The 24,121-nt window shown below is 39.5% G+C and overlaps 1 protein-coding gene across 7 annotated transcripts in view; it reads left to right on the top strand.

Annotated features, from left to right (window-relative positions):
* Positions 1-2,343: 2,343 nt before the first annotated feature.
* GRIA1 (glutamate ionotropic receptor AMPA type subunit 1) overlaps positions 2,344-24,121 on the top strand; it is a 347,765-nt gene continuing 325,987 nt past the window's right edge. For 3 of the 7 annotated variants that reach the window (XR_009555461.1, XM_060240279.1, XM_060240280.1), the window contains exons 1-2: positions 2,540-2,848; positions 4,818-4,955. Coding sequence is in view for 5 of the 7 variants with exons in the window: in XM_060240279.1 (XP_060096262.1) it covers positions 2,767-2,848; positions 4,818-4,955 (220 nt within the window). In the remaining 2 variants the exon portion in view is untranslated. Of the gene's footprint in view, positions 2,439-2,538; positions 2,849-4,817; positions 4,956-24,121 lie in introns of those variants that run through there. The other 4 variants (XR_009555462.1, XM_060240283.1, XM_060240281.1 and 1 more) reach the window with 3 other exon arrangements.

Raw genomic sequence — 24,121 nt, 5'->3', positions numbered from 1 at the left:
AACCAGTTTATTTAGCATCAAAAAGTTCATGATGGTTGGTGGTTTGTGAGCTGGGGATGCCATAAACCATGACCCAAACCATATTTTCCCAGTCCATGCTCATTCCTAGTAGAGAATGCAGCTCAGATTAAAAGTGTGTAAGTTTTGTCACAGAACTGTCAACTCTGCAGAAAGAATTTCTATTGTGACCTGCACATTTGTATTTTAAGCCCCTCAGGTTAGATATGAGAATTTAACATTTAGATAAATGAAGTCTAACAGAGGTTACTGTATTTTCACCTGTGTTGCATAGAAACTTAAATGGAAAGTACTAATATAATAGTAAATATGAATAAAATGAAAAAAATACAGGCCTAGTTTGCTTTTGCTTTTTTCCTCCCCACTTTTGAATTCTGAATGGGAAAAAGTAGGATATAAACAATAAATTAATTAAATATTTTCCATCTGTAGTGAGATAAGAATCCTATATCCTTGTTTGAGGAGTGGCAATCCTCAAACAGAGAACCTTCAGGAGGTGATTACAATGTGAGATTGTGGAGGAGGAGGAGTTGAATTTATATCCTACCCTTCACTCAGAGTCTCAGAACAGTTTACAATCTCCTTCTCTTCCTTTCCCCACAACAGACATGTTGTGAGGTAGGTGGGGCTGAGAGAGGTCTGGGAGAACTGCTCTTGAGAGAACAGCTCTGAGAAAACTGGGAGTGCCCAAGATTACCCAGCTGGCTACACGTGGAGGAGTAGAGAATCAAACTCAGTTTTCCAGATTAGAGTCCACCACTCTTGAGTCTTAACCACTATAGTACACTACATCAAACCACTACACCAAACTGGCTCTTTGTGTGAAGTTGAATGAACTTGAGTTCATTCCCAAACTCTGAATAATGAACCCCCCAGGCCTGAATAGAAAAAGGATTCTTATCTTACTACCAATGCTAATTTTCTGTTCTCAAACGTTTTCCCTCTCCTCTAATCAAGGTAATTACTACTTACATTGTCCCTTTGCATCCCAAGTTCTTTCTTTGTAGCACCCCTCCCACCTTTTGACACCTTGACTCAGATATTTCCATTCCAACTCATATTTGATAAAGGAAGCTTTGACTCTTGAAAGCTTATGCCCCCCCCCACCAAATTTTGTTGGCCTCTAAAGTGCCACTGGAAACTATGTGACACTGTCAGAAATACTTATTAGGGTATGTACTGAACCTGCCTCCCTCTAGTGACCTCTCCCTCTATTTAGCAAAGCTGCTCTTACCAGAATATCCCTGCCTCTTCATATGCAATGCCCCATTGTAGATTCTTGTTTCCAGGTCCCACTAGAATATGTGATTATGTTTGTGTGTGTGCTTTTCTTTTTATTCAAATTAAACAGAAGACTAACACAGCACCACTTCAGAAGCATTTTAGTCATCTGCTTTAAATGTTAAAAGTATGTCCCTAGATTCATGGCGGAGGATGAGATATAGACATAAATACAGCCAGAGATACGAATATCATAATTAATGACAACCCACCAGTAGAAGTATTGGCACACGCTCCAGCATTTTTCAGACAACCAAAGACCAGGGCTGCTAGGACCCTGCTCTTGACTTGAAAGTCTGGTTCCCACTCATACTAATACAAATAATAAATAACAGCTGTTGAACTGTGCCCTCCTCCTCCATTCTGAATTTGCATTTACCAAATAAATGCTTGTGCCCTAAATGTTTCCAAATCCCAGAAGGGATGTGGAGAGTGGGAAGCAAAGCTGTTAACTGTAATACCGCTTGAACTTTGGTGACCATCACTGCAAAATGACTGCCTCTTTTCCCCATAGCCTCTCTCTCTCTCTCTCTCTTTGGTATGTGCGCATGCACACGTGTGCGCACACACTTTATTATTAAGGCAAAGGGATGTATAACCCTTTGCAGTTGGCTTTCTCCTGCCCCTTATATAGTGCAAATTCCTTCACAATGAGTCAAGGAATTAACACCTCTGAAGAAACCCAAATGGGAAGGGCAGCTTAATTATGGACAGGAAAAGAGGAAAGAAAACCTGGAAAGGACTGGGGGAGGCTCTCCCCCCTGCCCCTAAACATCTTTTTTGACCTTCTGTTTTGAATTTTCCCCCTCCATTGAGCAATCCCCCCTTCCCATCTGGACTGTGGCAAGGGGCACTGAGCTCACAGCCCTCAGATCCTTCAAGCCAAGGCACCCTTCTTGGATGACCAAAGAGTAGAGCCCTTTCTCAATAGAACTTTGCTACTTAGGGATTAATACCTAGGCACCAGTGGTCTTGCCAGACGCTACCAAAGGCATTGTGGGGAAGGATTTTGGAGGAGGGGGGGTGGGGTCAGCACATGGTGAAGCAGAGAAAATACAAAAAAAAGAGAGAAAGAGAGCGGGAGAGCTGTGATGAGATACAGCAATGAGAGGAAAATGAGCTTGATGGAAGAGTACTCGGTATGTAAGAGGGGGGAGAGAGACAGTGTGCATGTGTGAGTGAGGGAGAGGAGGGGGCTGTGGATGAGAAAGGGTTTCTCTCTCTCTCTCTCTCTCTCTCTCTCTCTCTCTCTCTCTCTCTCTCTCTCTGTCTCAGAGCTCAGTTAATCCTGCTGTCAGTTGGTGTTAAGGCAGCGATCTAAGCGCTGGATTCCAAGAGAAAGAGACACACATACACCGCACAATAGACGGAAGAGAGGACGCCCCAAAAGCAACAAACCAGCGGAGAGGAAAATACCAAAATCTATGCTTGGACCTGGGCTTCTTTCTCGCCAATGCAAAAGGGAATATGCAGCACATTTTTGCCTTCTTCTGCACCAGTTTCCTAGGGGCAGTGTTGGGGGTCAATTTCCCCAGCAACATCCAGATAGGTGAGTGCGAAGCGCCTTCCTTCCTCTTAGCAGTGCCTTTCCCTGGCGGGTACCGGGTGCGTGTGCGTGTCTGGTCGAACCCATCCCTCGCCTCCACTCCCGAAGAAAGAATATGGATGTGCCTGGCATGGACTCGCGGTGTGGAGGGGATAGGGGTTGTATCTATTCCTCCTTGGGGGGTGGGGGGACGGACGGAGGTGCGGGGGGAGAGAGCTGCCTGCTCTCCGAGTGCTGCTGAAATGGAGGAAGCCAAAATTGCTCTTCCCGGGAAATTCCTTGATATGGGACTCGTCGCTTCGTTTGCAGGGGGCTTCGAGTGAAAGACACGTTGCCTTTCTTTCCCGGAATGGTCTCACATGTCTGTAGGTGGAGATACCTGACAGGGAAAGCAGTTCCCTCGCGCCTTTGTTGTTGCTGTTAAGCAAAAGCCCAGCGATGCCAGGCAAGACGGAGCAGTCAGTTCCTTGCCGTGCCATCCACTTGCTTTCCTGCCATTTCCTTCGCGTTAGCCTTCTTCCATCAGCAATTCGTATTCCCCCTCCCTGGCTTTTCCTCGTACATAATTGGTAACATTTGCTTTTCAGCCCTGCATTTCCCCCTCTCCCCCTCCTCCTTTACGCCTATCTTTTTGCAATGCCAGTTGCTGGTTCCTCGTCCGTGGAGTAAACGCAACTCCGGGGCAGCAGGGGCTAGCCCCACTGGCAGGATCGACGCTTTTATTGCAGTTTACGTTCTCTCGCTTGCGTCCTCGTTTTCCATATTTCTTTCGCATCTCGCTGTGAAACTAAAGGGAAACGGGGAAATATGCAGACTGCCATTTCTTGTGCCTTCCTTGGCAACAACGGATGCCTATATGTGATCCCCCCCACCACCTTTTGGTGCACAATCTCTTGTCTAGAGCAGCAGGGTTATGTACACTGTTGAACGTGAAGGAAGTATTCTTCTTAGTGCTAAACTACTCTTAATGTTTTCGCTTTCTTGGAATAGGAGAAAAGAATAATAAATAATAATAATAATAATGTTTGTTCTACCCACCCACAAACTCTATACCTCATTTGCACATATCAAAGGTGCTTCTCTACCAGACTCAAATGTACAATGAAATACACCTCAAATTGATTTCAAAAGTATAACCCCAAAATTGGCCCCACTGTGCAACTCTTGAAGTGTTTATCTTTTTTTTAAAATTACACCAATAATTACACCAGTCCACTAAGCACCCCCAGCAGTCAGCTTTCTGGGTGGCCTTGACATAATCTGAATAGAATTCTTGGCATAGCTACTATTGCTCTTGAACTGAACATGCTTTGCTGGACAAAGTGAACCTATCTATGCAATCAGTTTTGTCATTACTCTCTCCCCGTGTCTAAAGCCAGGTGTAGCTTAAACAATAACACCTTTGCTCATCACCTTTTACTTGGACAACAACTTGTTGAGTAAACAACTGTTTGACATGGGCAAATGTGGCATAGTCAGATCATGCATAAAGGGGGGAAATGCTAATCTTCCTTGGGTAGGTTTAAAAAGATTGCCAGTCTCTTTCCCTTAACACCTTTAACCCATGAAGTCCAGCCAGGAAGTGAGGCCCAAGGCCAATGATCCCAATTCTTCATTCATGATTACAGTAAGATGAACCGGTGATCCAGTGTTGTGTGTTATATAATAAACACACTGCACAGAATTACAAAACCCATTTCATATGTTCCATTTATCAAATCTAATGGAGGGGCTACTTCATGAAAAATGATGCCACAATGTATTCATTAGTCTTTAAGGTAATAAAGGATCATGTCTTACTTTTGCTGCAACAGAACAATGCTACGATAAACCTTTCTGGGAAAGTGTTTTGAGAAATTTTGGGTGCTAAGGTAGAAGGTTCCATTGTGCTAAAGTAGAGTTGAAAATGTCTGTGTAATGTAAATTTCCAATCCCCCCACCAATCGCCTTCTTTCTTTCCTTCCTTTTCCAGGGGGATTATTTCCTACTCAACAATCCCAGGAACATGCGGCTTTTATGTCTGCATTGTCTCAGTTTACAGAGCCCCCCAAGCTGTCTCCCCAAATTGACATTGTGAATATTAGTGACAGCTTTGAAATGACCTACACCTGTAAGTAAGACCTATCCATAGGCCAACTTTTGCCTCTCTTTGCTTTTTCTTCTTCTTTTATACTGTTTGATTATCATTCTGAAGTATGGAACTCATGTAGTGGTTGATGGTTTAAAATTAAAACTCTCCATCAAGATCTGGATACTAATAAGATTCTATATGAGACTCTCCTCCCATTCCCAAATATCTATGGTTTCTTTATCTGAAGGTTTCATTAACTGTTTTTCCCTTCTCACTGCAGTGTCTTTACCGTTCTCTTCCCCAGTATTTCCCCTCATAGTTTTGAGAGTTTGTAGCATGTGATTTTATCATAGAATAGCTGTGTGGCAATTGCACAGCTGAAAAGGTAAAGGGATGAATGAATTATTCTATGTATTTTGGTAGCCATGCAGCAATGTTTGTTTAAAAACCCTCAAAAGCTAAGTAACTCGCCACTATCTGAATGACCAGGTCAGATCTAAAACTAGGAATGTAATCAATAATGAAAGCAAGATGGGAGGTCTGCTCCTAAGCGGTTTTTCTTAGACGTTTGTTTGGAAAAGCAAGTTTTTCTGAGAATTAATATGTATTTGCAGTCCCTTTTATAAAAACTTTTGTACAGAACATTATTCCAGAAATCCTCATGATATTTGGTTTTCATATTATTCTGACAGGGTGGAAGCTGAAGTAATGTTTAGCTTTGTAACATCAAGATTATGGGCCATGAAGAGTACAGGAGAAATAAAAAAAAATCTGCAGTCAAAAATGGGAAAATGGTGTCCTATTTTGGTCTTTGTGAATACATGCTGCCATCTCAGGGTTGATTTGATATCATAGGATTGTTAGTCCCAATAGACATTAAATATGTGGAAACCATTAATTGAATTTGGATCTTTGGAGGCTAGATGTTGATCATCAACACTGGTCCCAAAGTGGAGCTTCCATTTCTTTTGCCACTTTGTCCCTGTTCTTATGATTCATCACAAAAGAATCACTGTTAGCTATACAGATTTCTTTCTGTATGTTACAGCATATTATTAGTAAAAGGAAAAAAATGAAACACATCCATTCTGTGATTCTTGTTAAGAGGTTACTGCTGCAGTTTCCAAATGGTGGATTCAAATTGTGCTTATAACAGGCAGATGAACACAAGAAACTCAAAGGAGTATGACTTTAGGTCAGAAGACAAATCAGAAATGAACATCTTTGACAGATACAATTGCATTGCAGTTTTCTGACAAAGAGAGGGAAATACTTGGCTTGCTAGATGCAAAGCAAATATATGGCAGAGTCAAAACCAGACAAAACCAGGAATACTATGTTGTTATAAAGACAAGGGAAATTGGCTATTTCCTGCAAAAGCAGAGCTCTTAAGAGGATATTCTAGCCACAAACAAGTTTCTGAATATTCTTAGTTTCAAGATCATTATTGTTGATTTCCCAAGCTTTACTAATTTGTGGCCAGGTAAGTAATGATATCATCATGAGCAGATCAGAAGGTCAGATAGTATCATTGTATACAGTGGTTGATTTGGTTTGATTGGTCCAGGGCTTCCCAGCTCTGTGATTTTATAATTCTGTGTCCCTAATTATCCTGAAGTAATCAACACAGAACTGATATTGTGCTCCCCATGATAAATCAAAAGCAAACTATCTCTCCTACCCTCTTCGATGTAATGAAAAAGCAATTTTGACTAGTTTCACATTACAGTTAGGTTTTATCTAGAACACTTTATCCTAGATGACCCATGAAAGTCAGTCCACACCATTCAACTGCAGTTATTCCCATTTTTTCTTTAATCAAGAGCTTTCAGCATTTTGTTCTCTATAATTATAAAATGCAGAGTTTCACTGTTAGGCAATGTGGAACTTCCCCTCTTTCCCCTTCCCCTTAATATTTCACCAATAAAACATGTAATGGAGGGACAAGAGCTGGATCTCTCACAATTAATCTAGAACTCTGTACTAAGCAAAACCTCTGCCTCCCTTTTCTATACCTAAATCATTGGGGAAACTGGTAGACATTTCCTTTTCTTGCCATGTATGTACGCTCCGATTGCTTTGCTGAGTTATTTCTTTTCAAAATGTGATGCCAATATTATGTCTGAACAAACATGGTTCATTCATAGTAGTGTAGAACCTGTTCTATGATTTTTTTTTTTTGTACCATGAATTACCTTTATCCTCAAGGCCAATGATTTTTTGTTTTCCAATTATAAATAAAGCAAGGAGCTCTTGTATCAAGAACAATTTAATGAACTCTCATGATGGGTGTTACAAGGGACCCCATAGGAGTTCCCAACCCTCGATTTTTTTCATAAGATTTCTCTCATAACAGGAGCTAGAGGCAAAATCAACAAGCAGAATGTAGAGGATTGTTTAACATTTCCTCATTCAGACAATCTAAGGATCTCCTGGCTATTCTACACACAATGCCATACAGTAATTTAATTTCCCCCCCTCAACCCCAGCCTGCAAATGCAGATGAGGTTTTCTTTTCTCTCCGAAGCTTGGCTTCAAAAGTCAAAGGGTCCAGCCGCAGACAGACAGCCCTTTGAGAGTACGACTAGCGTCAGGGGAGGAGGTAGTCATTCTTTTGCTTTCTACTCCTTCCCTGAATGTGTTCCCACTTCCCACCTTTCTGTGGTGAACATGGAACCACGTACGTGCCGATATATCAGCTACTTCATTTCTCAGAATTTTAAAACAGAGTTCTCCAGTCAAGAACAACCTTCAAAGACTCATGCAAGATCCCATTCTGGCATACTTGTTAGCAACTATATGGCAATAAGCCTTGATAATCAGTGCCACAAATGAGAAATGAATCAGTACAAGAACAAAAGTCCAAAATTATATTTTCATGGGTCTTCAGTGACTAGTGACAGTGAGATGGAACTGAAGGATGGAGATCTGAAAGTAGCTTGTGACAATGTGCTTTTTTTGCCCAAGTGTGACAATTTCGCATGTAGAGTTTAAAAGTTTTTAAAAAGAAATGACAAATGTTCAAATAAATCAATAAAGTATAAAATGATAGAAAATGGTATTCATAAAATGATATAAATGATATTTCCATAGTGATGAGTTACCTAAAAGACCATATATATAAACACAATATAAGCATCTGTCATGAAGTTCATGGGCAACTTGGGCAGTAACATCCTCAGTCTAACCTACAGCACAGGGTTTTTGTGAGGATAAAGAGAAGCCGTGCATGCTGCTATGAGTTTCTTTAGAAGATGAGAGCAATAAAAAATGTAGTAACAAATAAATATTCAACAACACCCATGGATGAATATCAATTTTAACATAGCAACTGTAGTCTAGATGTCTAGGCACATAGTCTAATGCCCTCACCTAGATGGCCCAGACTAGTCTGATTTCTTCAAATCTCAGAAACTAAGCAGGGCTGGCTCTGATTAGTACTTGGATGGGAGACCACCAAGGAAGTCCAGAGGAAAGCAATGGAAAACATTTTATCTGCCCTCCCCCCCCCATGTCCTTCTTTTGGTGATTTGGGGGGGTGTCCAATTTTTTGCAGCAGACACGAGGAATTCCTTGATGCACATTCAAGGAACACACCCCCAGGTATCCAGGTGGCAGTGACAGCTTTCTCTAGTGAATTCCTTCACAGTCCTAAACTGATGCAGCTTCAGCACCTTTTCCTCTTCCAAACTGGCATTCCATGATCTATCAGCTGTGATGTCAACATGTTACCAGTCAGATTCATTGAGGGAAAATATGTGTCATATAAAAGAGAGATAATGCTTCCTACATAAGCATTGTTCTCACTACGTATTAGCTTTCTTGACCTCAGTGACATCCTTCTCCACATAGTCAAATCTTATTTACTGTGTGTGACAAGCTCACTATTGCTGGGGGGGGGGGGGTGGCTTATAAAATGGTACTGGCACAGTGGCAGTTGATCAGAGTTCTGAACATCAGCAAATACACAGAAACATGGTAACATTTGGCTCAGATCAGGCACATGTAGGAGGGAAGATTTTGCTTTTCCCTGTAGTGTGTGACTTGTTTGGCTATCTGTATACAGGAAATATGGTAGCCCTCTGAAAAAAGTTTCAAGGCTGATTGAAAACTTTTTGCTTCTGTGAAATTCCTCAGATATTTGCCACTTGGGAGAGGGGGTCCCCAAATTTGTTTTGAAATTTCACATGAAGCAAATTTAGTGGCAACTCTAGTCTGAATACCTCAAATGCAATGCATATGTTTGCTTGAGATGCATGAGGGCCTGAATTGTATAGACTACTGAGGAAGTTGTCTATGCTGCCTTCCTTTCACACAAGGCATTAGGTCACTTAATCCCTTTCAAGTTAAAAAAAAAACTTTAATGCTTACAATTACAACCATGACATGTCCATACAGTTCCCATAGACAAGATCAACATAATGTTGAAATCTAAGTACAAGGTCTAAAAGTCAGTTGTGCAGAGTATACAAAATAACTCCAAATCAAAAATAAATCAGTTTTCTGTAAAATGAATTATGAGGTACAATATCATGTTCTATTAAATATGATATTAAAGGAAATCAAACAGAAACAACACATCCTTCATACTGCTCTAAATAAAACTAATTACAGGGTACCACTTGCCTTTAGAACCAGACTTTTTTTATTGCACAATTGGACTAGATGATTCTGTACACATGCATTCTTTTCTCAGTTTGAAATCTGGCTAGACTGCCCAACTGCAAATGCAATCACAATTAAACTATAACTAACATGGAAGAATTAATGTAACATCTTCCATGTATTCTCTTTGCAACACGTTAATGCCTTTTTCAGTTTTAAAATCACTTTGCAGATGAAAGGTGTAATAGGCACACGTTAATATTTTCAATTACAAATTAAAATGAATTGCAATTAAACCATTATTCCTTGTTGAATAAAAAAAAGATTATCTGTTGATGAACGTACATTGGTCGCTATTTCTCAGGATGGCACTGTTGCAATTTATTCCACTGGTAATCAATTAAAATGCAGTTTTGTAATTAAACTTCCTTGAGCTCAGTTGTACGATACTATGTAAATTTTATGTATTATGCTTGTTGATCCCAGGAGTGCCATAAAAGCAACTGCAATCATGTTTCCATAGGCTGCAATCCCGCAAAAGTAAGACATAGAAATCTATTAGATTTGGGCACCGTGTGTACAGGGCTGCAGTCAAAGTGTATTGGACTCCACATGCTGTTTAATACAAAAAATGCCTATTGAATATGAGTTCAACCAACAGACTTCAGTATTTACAATCAGGTGAAAACTGATGATTATTATTATAGTAATAAAAAACTGAATCTGATTACCTCCCTTGAGATGCAGTATGAAAACAGAATATTCTAAAAACTGAAATAATGTAACGAGCATAACTGAGATACCTGAGACCACTGTATTGACTGGCAGTGAGGATCTAACTGTCAATAAACCTCAGGTTTTCTGTAAGGCTTTTGTTAATCTGTTTTGTTAAATGTTCAGAATATATAGAGAAAGGGAATAATATAGACACATACCATACCAACATATGCAGTGTATTGCAGTTGCTTCAGGATCCTCTAGAGGGAAGCTCCCTTTTGATTTTGGTTTCTTTACATCAGAAAATCCCAAGGAAGGAAAGGTCCCCTGTGCAAGCACCAGTCGTTTTCGACTCTGGGCTGACGCTGCTTTCACAACGTTTTCACGACAGACCTTTTACGGGGTGGTTTGCCATTGCCTTCCTCGGTCATTACACTTTCCCCCCAGCAAGCTGGGTACTCATTTTACCAACCATGGAAGGCTGAGTCAACCTCGAGCTGGCTACCTGAACCAGCTTCCACTGGAATCAAACTCAGGTCGTGAGCAAAGAGTTTTGACTGCAGTACTGCAGCTTTACCACTCTGCGCCACAGGGCAGAAAAATTCAGGTGACTGTATAACTGGTGCCACCAGGCTGTCCAACAGGTGATGTGTAATTCGCCTCATGTGCTCTGTTGTCTGGCCAGTAGCTAGCAATCAAAGCAATGTGCATGAAGGATGACACTGGTTCGTTTATATTCCTTTGTAAAAAACATAGGTAAGGCAGAAGATTTTTTTTTTTAATTCTTGGTTAATTTTCACCCATTCTATAATTGGGAATGTTTTATAACCCATTCTGTAATTGAGAATTTTAGAATGTGTGGTGTACTTTTCCCAATAGAGATTGTACAGCTTCTTTTACCGTTCAGTTGTTCTTTCAGTTAAAAGTAGAGTTCCTAGTCCCACCCTCCCTGGTATAGAATAAAACTTGAGGGTTTCCAGTGATTCCTGGAGCTATCCACCATCACTTCTGGGTTTTCCCTTGAAGTAATGTAGCAATACAGTTGAAATCACACTCCAGGTTCCTGACCCCAAACACTCTCGCTGGTTAGAAAGCTTAACATAATATTCAGCCTAAATCTACCTTTGTGACCATTTCTTCTTTTTAATACTCAGTGACATGTTCACATTATTTATGTATTAGATTTATTGTGTGCCTTTCTTTTACCATGTAACTTAAGGGAGCTTCCTTTGGATTTCCAGGAATTTACTGGGAGTACCATATCAATAGTACCAACAATAACAACAAGTGACAGCCCCTGGAATTTAGCCAGGGCTGCTTTTGCAGATGTGGGGTTGGGTACCAAGTAAACAGGAAGGATTTCTCCCTTCAGCTATGCGGTGCAGAAGGCTGAGGTAACCAGACTTGGTTGGGCTTGGGCAGTCAATCATGCACTGGGGCCAGCTGAGGGCAGGACAGAGCAGGGCTTCCAGGTGCAGGCCTGAAAGTCAGTTATCAGTCTGGTCTGCCCCTGCAGCATTTAGGGAACTGGCTGTACATTCACCTCTGTGGAGGGGTGGACATCAGCTGACATGTGGGTCTCCCAGTGCTGGATTTACACCCTATCCTGCACTACTTCTGCTACAATTGTATGCAATGAAACCTGTGGCCTTTTCCCCAACAAATCAATGAGGTCTGCTGATTATTCTTCCCTTCGCCCTCCCTCCCACCCTCACCCCCTCAGTCTGCAAATCCTTTTTAATAAGGCTTGGCAGACTTCTCTCTCTCTTCCTCTTTGTTTTCTGACATTTAGAGTGCAGCTTTCTAATGATAAAAAAGATCCCTTTGGAAAAGAAGGAAAACAGCTACTTATAGAGAAAGCAGAAGCAATGATTCAGGATGCTGAAGGCCTGTTGTGCTGGATATGAGGCCGAGAAAGAAAAAAAAATCATTTGCAAGAATGAGGGAGAGCAATGATATAAAATAACCAAATAACTTATAGAATTGCCTTTACCTCCTTTGAAGGTCCTAAAGTGGTGCATTTAATTTTTATGTGGCAAGGAAGCATCAAATGTAATGCATCAATTGAATGTAAGGTTAAAGTTCCAAGCATGTCAGCGTGGTTAGGACTTACCTGCACAAGAAGTAGAGGGTGAAACTAAAAATATTACATACTTGAAAAAGTAGTTTTAATTTAGTTATGGGAGAGATATGGACTAAAGTATTGATTTGTGTCAAAAGATGTATATATCTGAACAGCTAAAAGTTTGATAAGCAGCATTTCTAAAGGTAATTTTGCAAATGTGAGCTTTCATGTTCACCTCATCCATGTTTGAATCATGGTTTCAACTGATTGCTCTCTCCCCCCTCCATCTAGAATAATCCACAGAGGCATTACCAGGTTACCAAAAGACACATAAGATGTGTGCCAGTATTTTTGCAAGTGTTATCTGTCAATGACATAAGATAAAGAAATAAAATATTATGTGGGGTTTTTTTTGGGGGGGGGAGGTTATTAATGATCTGTACCCCTGTTTCATTCATGGATCCTAGCCTCCACATTAAACCTATCTACACTGCTCCAGACCCCTGCAAGAAAGTTCCCACCTTCCAGTTATAACATTGGAGCTGCTACTTCCCTTAAAAGGAATACAGCTCTCTTAAAAAGTAGAATTAGTTTAGATGGGTTAATCTGCTCACCAGTGCCAAAAATCCAGTGTTATAATTTAGCTGCTGACCCGAGGACTATAACAGAAAGGTCAATCTTTGCATGTCTCTTAAGGCATTTTGAGTAGCTCCTCCAATCAAATTGTCTTGTTTTGAGGTAACTTCTGACTCTGTCTCTAACTAGGACCATTTCCTATTCTTCAGCGAACAGAGGGCCACAAAGTAATTCTTTGAAGAAATAAATTGCCTGAGGAGGTTGAATGAGTTTGAGATAGATTTTTGTCTCACCATTAGCATTCCAGCATCTTCTCAGCATAACACATCTCAAAATGATACAACACATTACATACCACAGCAGTCCCCTTTTTGTTTGCTCAGGGTGCCAGTCATTATTCCTCACACCAGCTGCCTTTGTTCGATTTCCTCTATTCTGCTCTTTAAATGTCATTGCCAATCAATCCCTCCAGCAAGATATTTTTGCTTACTAATTTTCCCCACCGTGCCTTTTATCCTGAGCTACTGAAAACAACCCTCATTTGCACTTACATCCTTGCATAACCTAAACGTTCAGTCCAATAAAAGGAACTAGAACAAACACTCCACAAACTGGAGGGATTGCTTGGAGGAAGTGATGACAGGAGGGAAGACACATATAAATTACTCAGGCTGTGCTTTTGCCACATAATCTCCTTTTGGACAATGTGCAGTAGAGCAAAAAGACTTATGTCTTTAGGTTAGTAAGTAATATGTTGCTGATGACAGGGATCCCCAAGTGGGTGAACAGAGTTCTGACTCTCCTTTAACAACTGGAATCTTGAAGTTGTTATAGAGAAAGATATACATCTGTTAACAGATGGAAGGTAGTGAATGCCAAGAACTGGAACTAATTTCATAGAATTGGGGCTGATATCAAGAATTCAAGTTAATTTAACCAATTTAGGAATTTCATGGTATTTTATATAAAACATACATTCTATTGTTTGTTTATGTGTTTTATTAAATTATTTTCTAGTTTTAAAGTTTGTTTTGAATTGTGCAAATGTTTTGATGTTTTTATGTTCACCATCTTGGGGACCCTGATTGGGTAGAAAAGCAGCATAAAATGGATTAAATAAATAAATAACATCACATTCAAGGGACATTGTATGAGTGGTTACAAGCTGTCCTGTTTCTCCAGTGTTAGAGCCTTAGATGCTGCATATAGCTACAGACAGCTACAGATAACGTTAGGCTTGCTATATGTCAGTTGTGACCAGATGTGGGTATAACAATGAGGAGAAAGATGTATACACTGACAGTACATGCCATTCAGTCCATGCCACTGCTGTAACATTGCAATGAAGAAATACTGTTAACAGTGACAGCAGTGCCTAGATTGATACTCCCAAACAGACTATAGGGTATAAGGTAGGAATAGTCTGTGGACTACTTTGTACTTGTGCAATTTCTGAGGCAGATGCTATTGGGATTTGTCAGTCAAATTTAAACTGTGTATCACCTATGGATACTCTATTTACTATAAGTATGTTCCAGTTTCACTTTAAGTCATACTTAAGTATTTACAGCTCATGTACTTGGCTCAAAAACTCAATAAATTAATGTCTAGTCAATTTAGCTATTGTGGCAATTATGAGTGATTGTCACACAGTGATTGGCACATTATTTAACTGGATGAATAAGTGTTAATAAATTCAAAAATGGGACAAACAAGTAAAACATCTATAATTCACCTAATGAAGGCCCAATGAATCAAATGCAGTAATAAGGATGAAGACAGACACACATTTTAAGAGTTATGAAAATGATGTGAACACAAATTTCTCTGAAAATGAATGCCTCAGAATGCAGTGAATTCATGGTCAAGGCACTTCTGCCAAACTTTCAAATATATCTGACTTCAACATCCATAAACTAGGTATCCATACTGAATAGAGCTAAATTAATGTGGCAATGAAGATGTGGGGTGGTTTAGTATAGGCCGATTTCATCAGCTATCTGAAGCTAAGCGGCGTTGATACTTGGGTGGAAGACCACCAAGGAAGACTTTGCAGAGGAATGCAATGGCAAACTGCTCTGCTTAATCACTTGTCTTGAAAGCCCCTTGCTGAGATTGCCATTAAGTTGGCTGTGACATGGCAGTACTTTACAGACACATACAATGTGGATATTCAATTTCAGTTTCATTTAATTAGAAATTCCCAGTTCAAATCACTGGACTGCTGATCAGTGTAAATGAGAACATTGTATGTAAACCCTCTTCCATTACTCCTTGCTTTAAATCTTAATCCATGAAACCAACTCAGAAGTGGTCAGGGCCTTATCGCTGATATTAATTCACACAATGATATTTTGATAAAAATGGTATTTTGATGTGGCTTGTTTATCACCTCAGGTTGTCTTGTAAATTTACAGACATGTTAAGCTTTCAGGTAGGATCAGCACCACAGAAGGTGGACAGCAGCAAATAGGAATCCTGGCATTCTCACAGTAAAATGTAGCTCAAATAATAAGAACATAGCTCAAATAATAGCAAGAAATATAATTCTGCCTGTTGCTGGATATGGATATAAAGTAAATAGGAAAGACATAACATATAAGTAGGATTTCTGGAGCTCAGGTATGTAAATAGGCCACTACACGTTTTATGTGAGCTTTTATTTTTTGCCCTGGGGGAAAAAAAATATCAGGAAAGCTTTTTCTACCCTTTAGAGATGAGTTGATGGGTGACATCTGACTCTTGTATGGATTCAGTTAACATTAGTCATTGAGGTAATTCTCATCTAAATGAATATGATGAGCTAGGGGTCTAATTCAGTGGCATTTCCTTTGCTGCAAAATGTTTGCATCAGAGCCTTAGTTGTCTATAAGATTACTGTAAGTAAATTTTTGTATAGGTTTAATGAGTTATTAGAATCATGTTAAATTCTTATTTCATGTATGTTATTTGAAATCTTTTTAAATATTGCAGCATTTTGCTTTTAATAAGAAATGCATGAGCAATTTAATAGGGCCTAGGACCAGCCTTGCTAAAAGTTCTTGTTTCCAAAAGATAAAACAAGATTTATTACTTTGGGCCATAGAACTGTATATGTGACAATTTGCATCAACTAGTCAGACACACAAAATAAAGAGTTTTTACACCATGAATGGAAAATGGAGTTTTACTGTAGTATAAGCGCTAGAAGATGCATGATAGTAATCGTAGTACTAACAGCAGCAGCAGCAGCAGCAGCAGCAGCAGTAGTTAATGCATGTTTCAGTTAATGCATGTGTATGCCATTAGGTGCTTGCAACAATTACATGCTTGCAGGTCTCTGCATTTTGGGGTGGGGAAACCAGGAGGGCTTTGTGTATAAAATGGCTTTATCAAATTCCTATCCCTATGACAAGAGGAAAAGGTGTGCAGTTTATTGGAAAGAAAATGTTTAAAACTATCTGACTGCAACAGCTGAGGAAAGCAAACAAAAGACACTGGGAAGCAACATCAGAGCACAAATGAGAGGCATTCTGATATTACTGTATTATGAAGGGCCAGGGCTGCTGGGATACGCTGAAAATGAGAAGCAGGCCTGGTCCACAGGGAGTACAGGGGACATTTCTATGTACAGAAAGTGATTAATATATTTAATGAACTACTAAAGAAGCAATAGATGTGAAACCACAACCAGATGCACTAAAGAATGACAAAGGATGTCATTCTGGGCTGCAAATTCAACAGCAAAACCCTGCCTAGCAGAGTTAGATGCATAGGTCATAGTCTGCCCCTGCAGTCGTCAACATAGCCAACAGCTTTTTTTGTTAACTAAAATGGTAAAGGTAGCCCCCTATGCAAGCACCAGTCATTTTCAACTCTGGGGTGATGTCACATCACGACGTTTTCATGGCAGACTTTTTATGGAGTGGCTTGCCATTGCCTTCCTCAGTCATCTACACTTTCCCCCCAGCAGGCTGGGTACTCATTTTACCAACCTTGGAAGCCTGGAAGGCTGAATCACCTTGAGCCAGCTACCTGAATCCAGCTTCCGCCAGGATCGAACTCAGGTCATGAGCAGAGAGCTCAGACTTAGTACTGTAGCTTTACCACTCTGCACCACAGGGCTCAGATTTCAATAAATTTAAATTTAACAAGCAGCTCAGTTTTTAAACCTCAGATGGCATCTTTGCTCAGAACTGTTACAGGGAACTCAAGCCGCATCTGTGTTCCCCATGCATACTTGTCCAGAGTTTGCAATAAGTATTATAACATACCTTTGATACAGTGAATGCTGTCCATTCTGAAGATCCTAGGTTCACAGTGCAATTCTAAATAGAATTACTCTTTGCTGTAATTGGGTTTAAAGGGGTGTAACTGTGGAGAATGCCACTGTGAATTTCTGGCATTTCTAGTGAAAAGACAGCAGAAGTGCTAAAGACCTTGCCTGAGATCCTGGGATGTTATTCCCAGTCAGAATAGAGCTAGATGGACCAATGAATTATCTGGGTGATTATGATAGCTTCGTATGTTTGAGGAATGCCAACTGTGATCATCCTTGAATGCTGAACACATCAACTAGTGCTGTGCAACAGAGCAGATCTCTCAAGAGAGAGACAAGGACTTGATAGATATCCATGTCAGGAAAGTATTCCCAGTAGGCTCTGTGCCTTTTAAATCTACTAATAAAGATGTAGAATTCAGCATCATGATTCTGCATCGAAATGTTGATTTTGCTGATATGCATTTGAAGACCTAGATGTTTATACAATGGGTGCTGCCAATTTCACAAGGAGATTCTTCTGACTTGAAAATATTTATTTGAAGTCTCAGGAAAAGGGAAGAACTCAATGGTTATGTAAGAAATGACCAGTTCTAAATACGTTTCCCTTAGATTTGAGAATGTATTAGCAAGAAAACACTGTTAACACTGTCTTTGTTGTTGCAAACAACTTATTTCCTGAACATGAACCTTTCTTTTACTTTCCAATATGGGTCAAGAAACATCAACCACAAAAAAGTTAGATAGGCATCTTGTATCTGTGAGTACCATTCTTATTCGGAGACAATCTGCCCTTTTGCTTATGTTTATTCATAAATAGCTCATGTGTTTTATCACCTCATTAGATGGGTGAGGGAAAGCCCAAAGTTCACCACTGACATCAAATAATTGCTTCAAGAAATGCAATGGCATGAAGTGTGTCTTTAGAACCCACCTTTTCCTGAAAAGTACTTTGCATATATGTGTTTACTCTGAATTAAGTCCAATTGTTCAGTGGGCTTATTTCCACGTAAATGTGCTTAAGCTTGCCATTTAATGTACACTTACTTGGAAATAAGCCATGTTAAGAGTTCTGTCCTAAGCAGAGTGCACTCTTCTAAGTCCATAGCTTCTTGCCTCTTCCTTTTCTCCCCTCTCAGTGCTGTCCTGCCTACTGGCAACACTTAGATTACAAGTTCCATAGGTCAGAGCTTGAAATGTTTTTCTTTGCTTGGTGCTTATATAGATTGATGTCATTGTATTAATAAAATATGTTGGGGAATGCATTTTTTCCTTATAGTGTATTGGGAAAAGATGATGCTAACTGATGATGGGAGCTAATATAGAGTGCTGCAAAGAGACTGATCTGTGATCTGGAAGATCCTTGCTTCAATTTTTTTCTCTGTCATAAATCCACTGACTGGCTTCAGAAAAGCCCCTCTCTGGCTTCAATCATACACAAATAATGCACTTCCCAACTGGGATTTGCCAGTTCACACAGTAAAATCCACTTGGAAAATTGATTGAAAGTGCATTATTTAGTGTGTTTGAGATCGCAGCCTGCCCCCCCCTTCAGATTTTGCCTCTCCCCTATCTGCATATGAGAAGAATAATTCCAGCCTACTCTACTAGGTCTGTTGTAAAGATTTATAAGGGAATGTGTGTGAAGCATTTTGAACACTGAAAGGACTTTATAAATGTTGAGGATGGATTGGTGGTGGTAGATGAAGGGAAATAATAATGGAAGGATTGTATTGTGTTGCCAAAGCCAAAAAAACCCACAATGATCAAATTGTACATTTAAGTTAAAACATAGATATAAGTATAAGAGATTTAGAATATTCACAGTTTCATCACCAAGAAATACTTCCCAGTCTCTTCAGTGGAGAAAGCTGTACTAGAAGTTTAAGAAGTCCTCTCCATTAGAAGAATGGGGAAACCTGAATGAGTAAGAACTCCAGAGTGTGCTTAGTTCCCCAAGGAGCAGAGCATTTTTTGTAGCAGTAACTCCTTGTATATCAGGCCACATACACCTGATGTAGATAATTCTCCAAGAGCTTATAGGGCTCTTAATACAGGGCCAAATGTAAGCTCCAGGAGGATTGGCTACATCAGGAGAGTGTGGCCTAATATGCAAAGGAGTTCCTGCTACAAAAAAAAAAAAGCCCTGCCAAGGAACATGTCTGCACAAACTGCTCTTTGTTTGGGTACATAAAGTATGAAACACAGACATGAGGTAGATAAAGCTGTGAAAGTTGAATCCTTATTTTTGTTTTGTTTAAGGCTATAACAGATTCTAGGGGTAATGTTGTAGCCAACATATGGTTCATGTAGTAGGAAAACTCTCAGGAAGATAAATAAAAGTCAAATAGTAGCAAGAACAATGAATATCCTAATTGTTATACTATATAACCACAAATGTTTCTCATTGTTACTAATAGGGGTTACAAAAACAATATAGTCATACACTGACTCTAAAACAAGGTGATAAACTCAGGTAGGCTATTTAGCTAGGTAGATGCCACCTGAAAAAGCACTATGTGATTTGAGAGCAAGATGGAATTTTTAGTAACTGTTGATCAAATGAGCAGAGCAACCTCTCTGAGCATTTTGGGAGGCACGGTCTTTTTGGCTCCCAGACCCATGAGCAGAGCAACCTCTCAGAGCACTTTGGGAGACACGGTCTTTTACTTGGATCCCAGACCCATAAAAGGCTGTATAATAACTAGGAATAAGGCCTGTTGGCTGTAGTGAAGAAAAAACATAATGGGCTCTAGAAAGAGAGCTCTAGGCAAATGCCCCCCACCCTTGCTGTCTTCCCACCCATCCAAATAAAGGCATTCACTCCCCCCCCCCACCTCAAGGGGAGCTGATCTCTGCCATCTGGAGTGATCTCTAACCCTCACCTGGAGATTGGCAACAATGGTTTCCCAGGAGGAAATGGCTGATTTGGAGGGTGGATGGTCAATGGTTTATGGAGTGCATTGGTATGCACCCTTAAGCCAATGGGAGAGCTCCATTTGGTCACCACCATTAGGGAATTATATATTAACGAGCACCTTGAACTGAACACAGAAGCTATCCCTCCACTAGTAAAATGCTTGTAGCATGTTTTGAATGCTTAGAATGCTGCATTGTTGATATCTGAGAATACCTATAGCCTGTCATAATATGGGGAAAATGACCTGTCTGGAGAAGCCTACATTTTTGCCCTGGCAGCTCATGGGAATGTAAATTAGGAGGTAGTATGTTCAGTTCTCTTTGCCTCATAAAAAAGAATATTATTTTTTATTGCATAGTAACCAAGAGAGCTAATTAGTGGGCAAAATCCAAAGGACACTATGAAGTGAAAGAGGCTTTTTCTCCCTTTTATGGATGTGTTATTCAAATTATCTTTTTTGCACTAAAATGAAACACTTCTATGTGCTTAATTGCCTACAGCATGCTTGTTAATTTCCTAATGCATTCTAAGAACTTTGTGAAAACCATTGGCTAAAACAGCAAAATGGTGAGCATTTTTTTCCCCTGCATGTTAAATCTGTGGTGTACATCAATTAGTCAAAATGTGCAAAGAAATCTGAATGCAATCCTTACGGATCACGAACTGTACTGAAAAAATGTCTTAGTTTGGTCATGGAAAGACGACCTCCTTTTATTACATAAAATACCATGCTCAGGAAAACATCAAAGCATCTTACATTGGATTCCAGGAAAACATGGAAGAACATCTGAATCTCATAGTATATTTTTGTATATGACAATCACAAACCTTAAACCAATGGATATTTTGAATGGCTGAACAGAAGCAAGCAATTTCTTTTGGTAATATTGTGTTTTAACAATTTATTAATAACACATGGTTACAATATTTAATTATCTTTTTTTTCTTATACTAAACCATATGCTATTTCACCCCCCCTCCCTCCAATATTGACTTCCCCGAAGTTATAAATTTGCATTTAATTCTAAAGGTACCACTAATCTATCAAAATATAATACTTTTGATTAATACTAAAAAATTGTCCAATGTCTTTTTACGTTCCACTCTTTCTCCATATATCCTTTGAATTTCTTCCACTCCTTTTTGAATAAGTCATTTCTTTTGGTAATATTAAGGGGCTTTTGTGGAACTTTGTTTAAAAAAAAATAGTAGAGACTGTTGGATACATGAAAAGGGCTACTAGTTATGCTATCGTGACTGAAGGTACAGATTTACTTCAAGTATATGCTGTAATTATCACACATCAACTTCAATAATCCATTATTGTCCTTTCACTCCTCTTTGGAACATGCAAGCCTATAAAGTTGTCTTATACCAAATCAGACCATTGGTCCATCTTGCTCAGTATGGTCTGCTCTCACTGACAGCAGCTCTCCTGTATCTCAGGTATAGAAAGGCCCTTCCCAATACTTGCTACCTGAGATATTTTCACTAGAGATGCCAGGGAATGAACTGAGACTTTCTTCATACAAATTAAATGGTCTTCCACTAAGCTACAGCCCTTTCCAAATTATTGTACCTACTTTTATGGCACTTTATTATGCACTAAATATTCTCTTTCATCCCTTTGACAGCAATCAGAAATAGAAATTAATCAAGTTTAGAATTATAGCATATTTGTTCATGATGAAATAGTCCATATGTTCACAGAAAATGAACTGTTGCTTGGAGATGGTCTCTGGCTTTAGACACTTATATCAGTTCTCTTTGTTATTCCCTTAAATCTACTGAGTTCTATCAATTGAATATTATAGTAATGGCAAAATTGCCTCCTCTAGTGTGTTTCAGTAACTTGTCATTTATCCATCCTTTTTCCTGATAAATCTTTTTTGTTAAATTATGAAAATGGGGAGCATCTATGAGATATTCCTGTTTCAAATGGAATGAGACTCCACTATCTGTGCTAACAACTCATTTATTATCAAGAAGCAGGCAGTTTGTGCCTCTGTCTAAGGAACCAAATAGAATTGGAAACAATTTGCTTTAAGATTCAGCAGCATGGGGGATGGCAGAGTGTTTGTATTCAGAGGAAGCACACTCTTGGCACCTGGTTACCTGTTGCTAAATCAAATAAAATTGAACATGTGTGCACACACCCTGGGGGGATGTATGCCAAGACACAAGCAGAATGTTCATTCAGATATCACTTCCTGCAATGCTGTTGCACTGAGAAATCCTGTCACCCAAATTAAAGTCTCATTGTATGTTAAAAATGCTAAGTGGAGGGAATACAACTAGTAGATTCATGATTACAATAGAAGTGGTCAGTTTTCAGGACACAATACACTGCACATTAACACTGAACACAATAATGTTAACCTCTGTGGTTTATAGCCCACAGTCCAAATTTATGAGAGGGGATTGATAGCCAAGATTCTGGGAAAATACCCATAGAGAAAGAGAACATCAGACTCAAATGGAGGTTCCACCGAGAGAAGGTAAAAGTGCTGTCACCAGCCCCTTATGGATTACATGTACAAGGGGAAGAACACAAATGCCCACTACTAGAGTATACACATATAGATTGGCCAGTGACATCAGGATTATCTGTAGAAGAAGCTCTGGAAAAGGATTACAGAGTCTGGTTTGTGGGTGGGTCTTCCTATTATGAGAAAGGGAATGATAAAACTGGTTATTGGATTATCAGAGTGAATGATAATTTGGAGAAAGGAGGAACTGTAAGTCCTCATTCTGCACAAGCAGCAGAAGTTGTGGCTGTAAAAGAAGTGTTTGCAACTGAATCAAACACATAAAATGTTGCAATATTCACAGACTCAGAATGGACTAAGCAAGCACTTTTAGTTCGGCTTCCAATCTGGAACTCTCATGGCATGTGTACAGCTGATGGAAAACCTGTAGTCCATGCACACTTGTGGACTGAGATTGCTGATTACATAGAGAAATGACAAGGAGATATTCAAATGATCTATGTGAAGGCACATCAAAAGACTAAGACTAAGGAAGCATATTGGAGTGACTGGGCTGATTCTTTAGCAAAATTATTAGCTAAAACAGTTGAACTTTCAGAAAAGGAGGAAGAGAAAGTGGCCATGGTAGTCACGGGTTGAAACCAGGTGAAATTATAACCAAGAAGGTTGAAACCAGGTGAATTTATAACCAAGTTTTCATTGTAATTTTTCCATGAAAATCTCTGAATTGTAATTAATTCTGATTGTTTTTTTTATTAAATAATTAAATAATTAATTCTGATTCTAAACCTATGTATTAGCAATACTAAAATAAATTGTCATGCATCTAAAGACTTTGAGTCTGATGTTCTCTTTTCTCTATGGGTATTTTCCCAGAATCTTGGATAATGATCCCCTCTCATAAATTTGGGCTGTGGCCTATAAACCACAGAGTTTAACAATAAGAAGCCTGTTAGAGCAACCAAGTTTGTAGAGATTCAGCAGCAGTTGTGCAATTGGAACTGGAGTGATAAATTAAGCCAGGTAAGAAAGCAGGAACTGGAGTGATAAATTAAGCCAGGTAAGAAAGCAGGAGACCAGGTTCAGATAGAAAAAGGAGCTGGGAGCAAGACAAGGAATAGCCTGAATTTTGTACAAGGAATCAATGTGCAAATATTGACTGCTACACCAAATTCTTGTACCATGTAGGAATGCTCAAATACTTGCCAGTTGCATCCATATTCTTCTCATTGGTGGTGATCAGACAGCCAATTAATTGATGGGCTTTCAGCCAATTGCAGACTCTTCACATGCATTTGCAGCAACAGGCTACTTGCTACCATCAAAAGCTTTAAAAGAAGACATTTTTTTAAAAAAAAAATACTGTGCTTTCCTGTGCCCTAAGGGATCACAAAGCAGCTTACAATCTTCCAGTCTCTAGCTGCATAAATTTTGTTCCATACCCAGCAAAGTTTTTCAGGGAGCCAGCACCCAACAGATAGTCTTGATCAGCTGGAAGATGGTTTATGCTGATATCTCATCCTGGAAAATTTGGCATGACCCGAACTTACAGAAACACAGCAACTTGTGGGGAGG

Source organism: Heteronotia binoei, chromosome 5 (genome assembly GCF_032191835.1).
Source record: "Heteronotia binoei isolate CCM8104 ecotype False Entrance Well chromosome 5, APGP_CSIRO_Hbin_v1, whole genome shotgun sequence".
NCBI classification, from domain to species: domain Eukaryota; kingdom Metazoa; phylum Chordata; class Lepidosauria; order Squamata; family Gekkonidae; genus Heteronotia; species Heteronotia binoei.
Note: the sequence above shows the minus strand (reverse complement) of the source record. Positions and strands in the feature narration are given on the sequence as shown.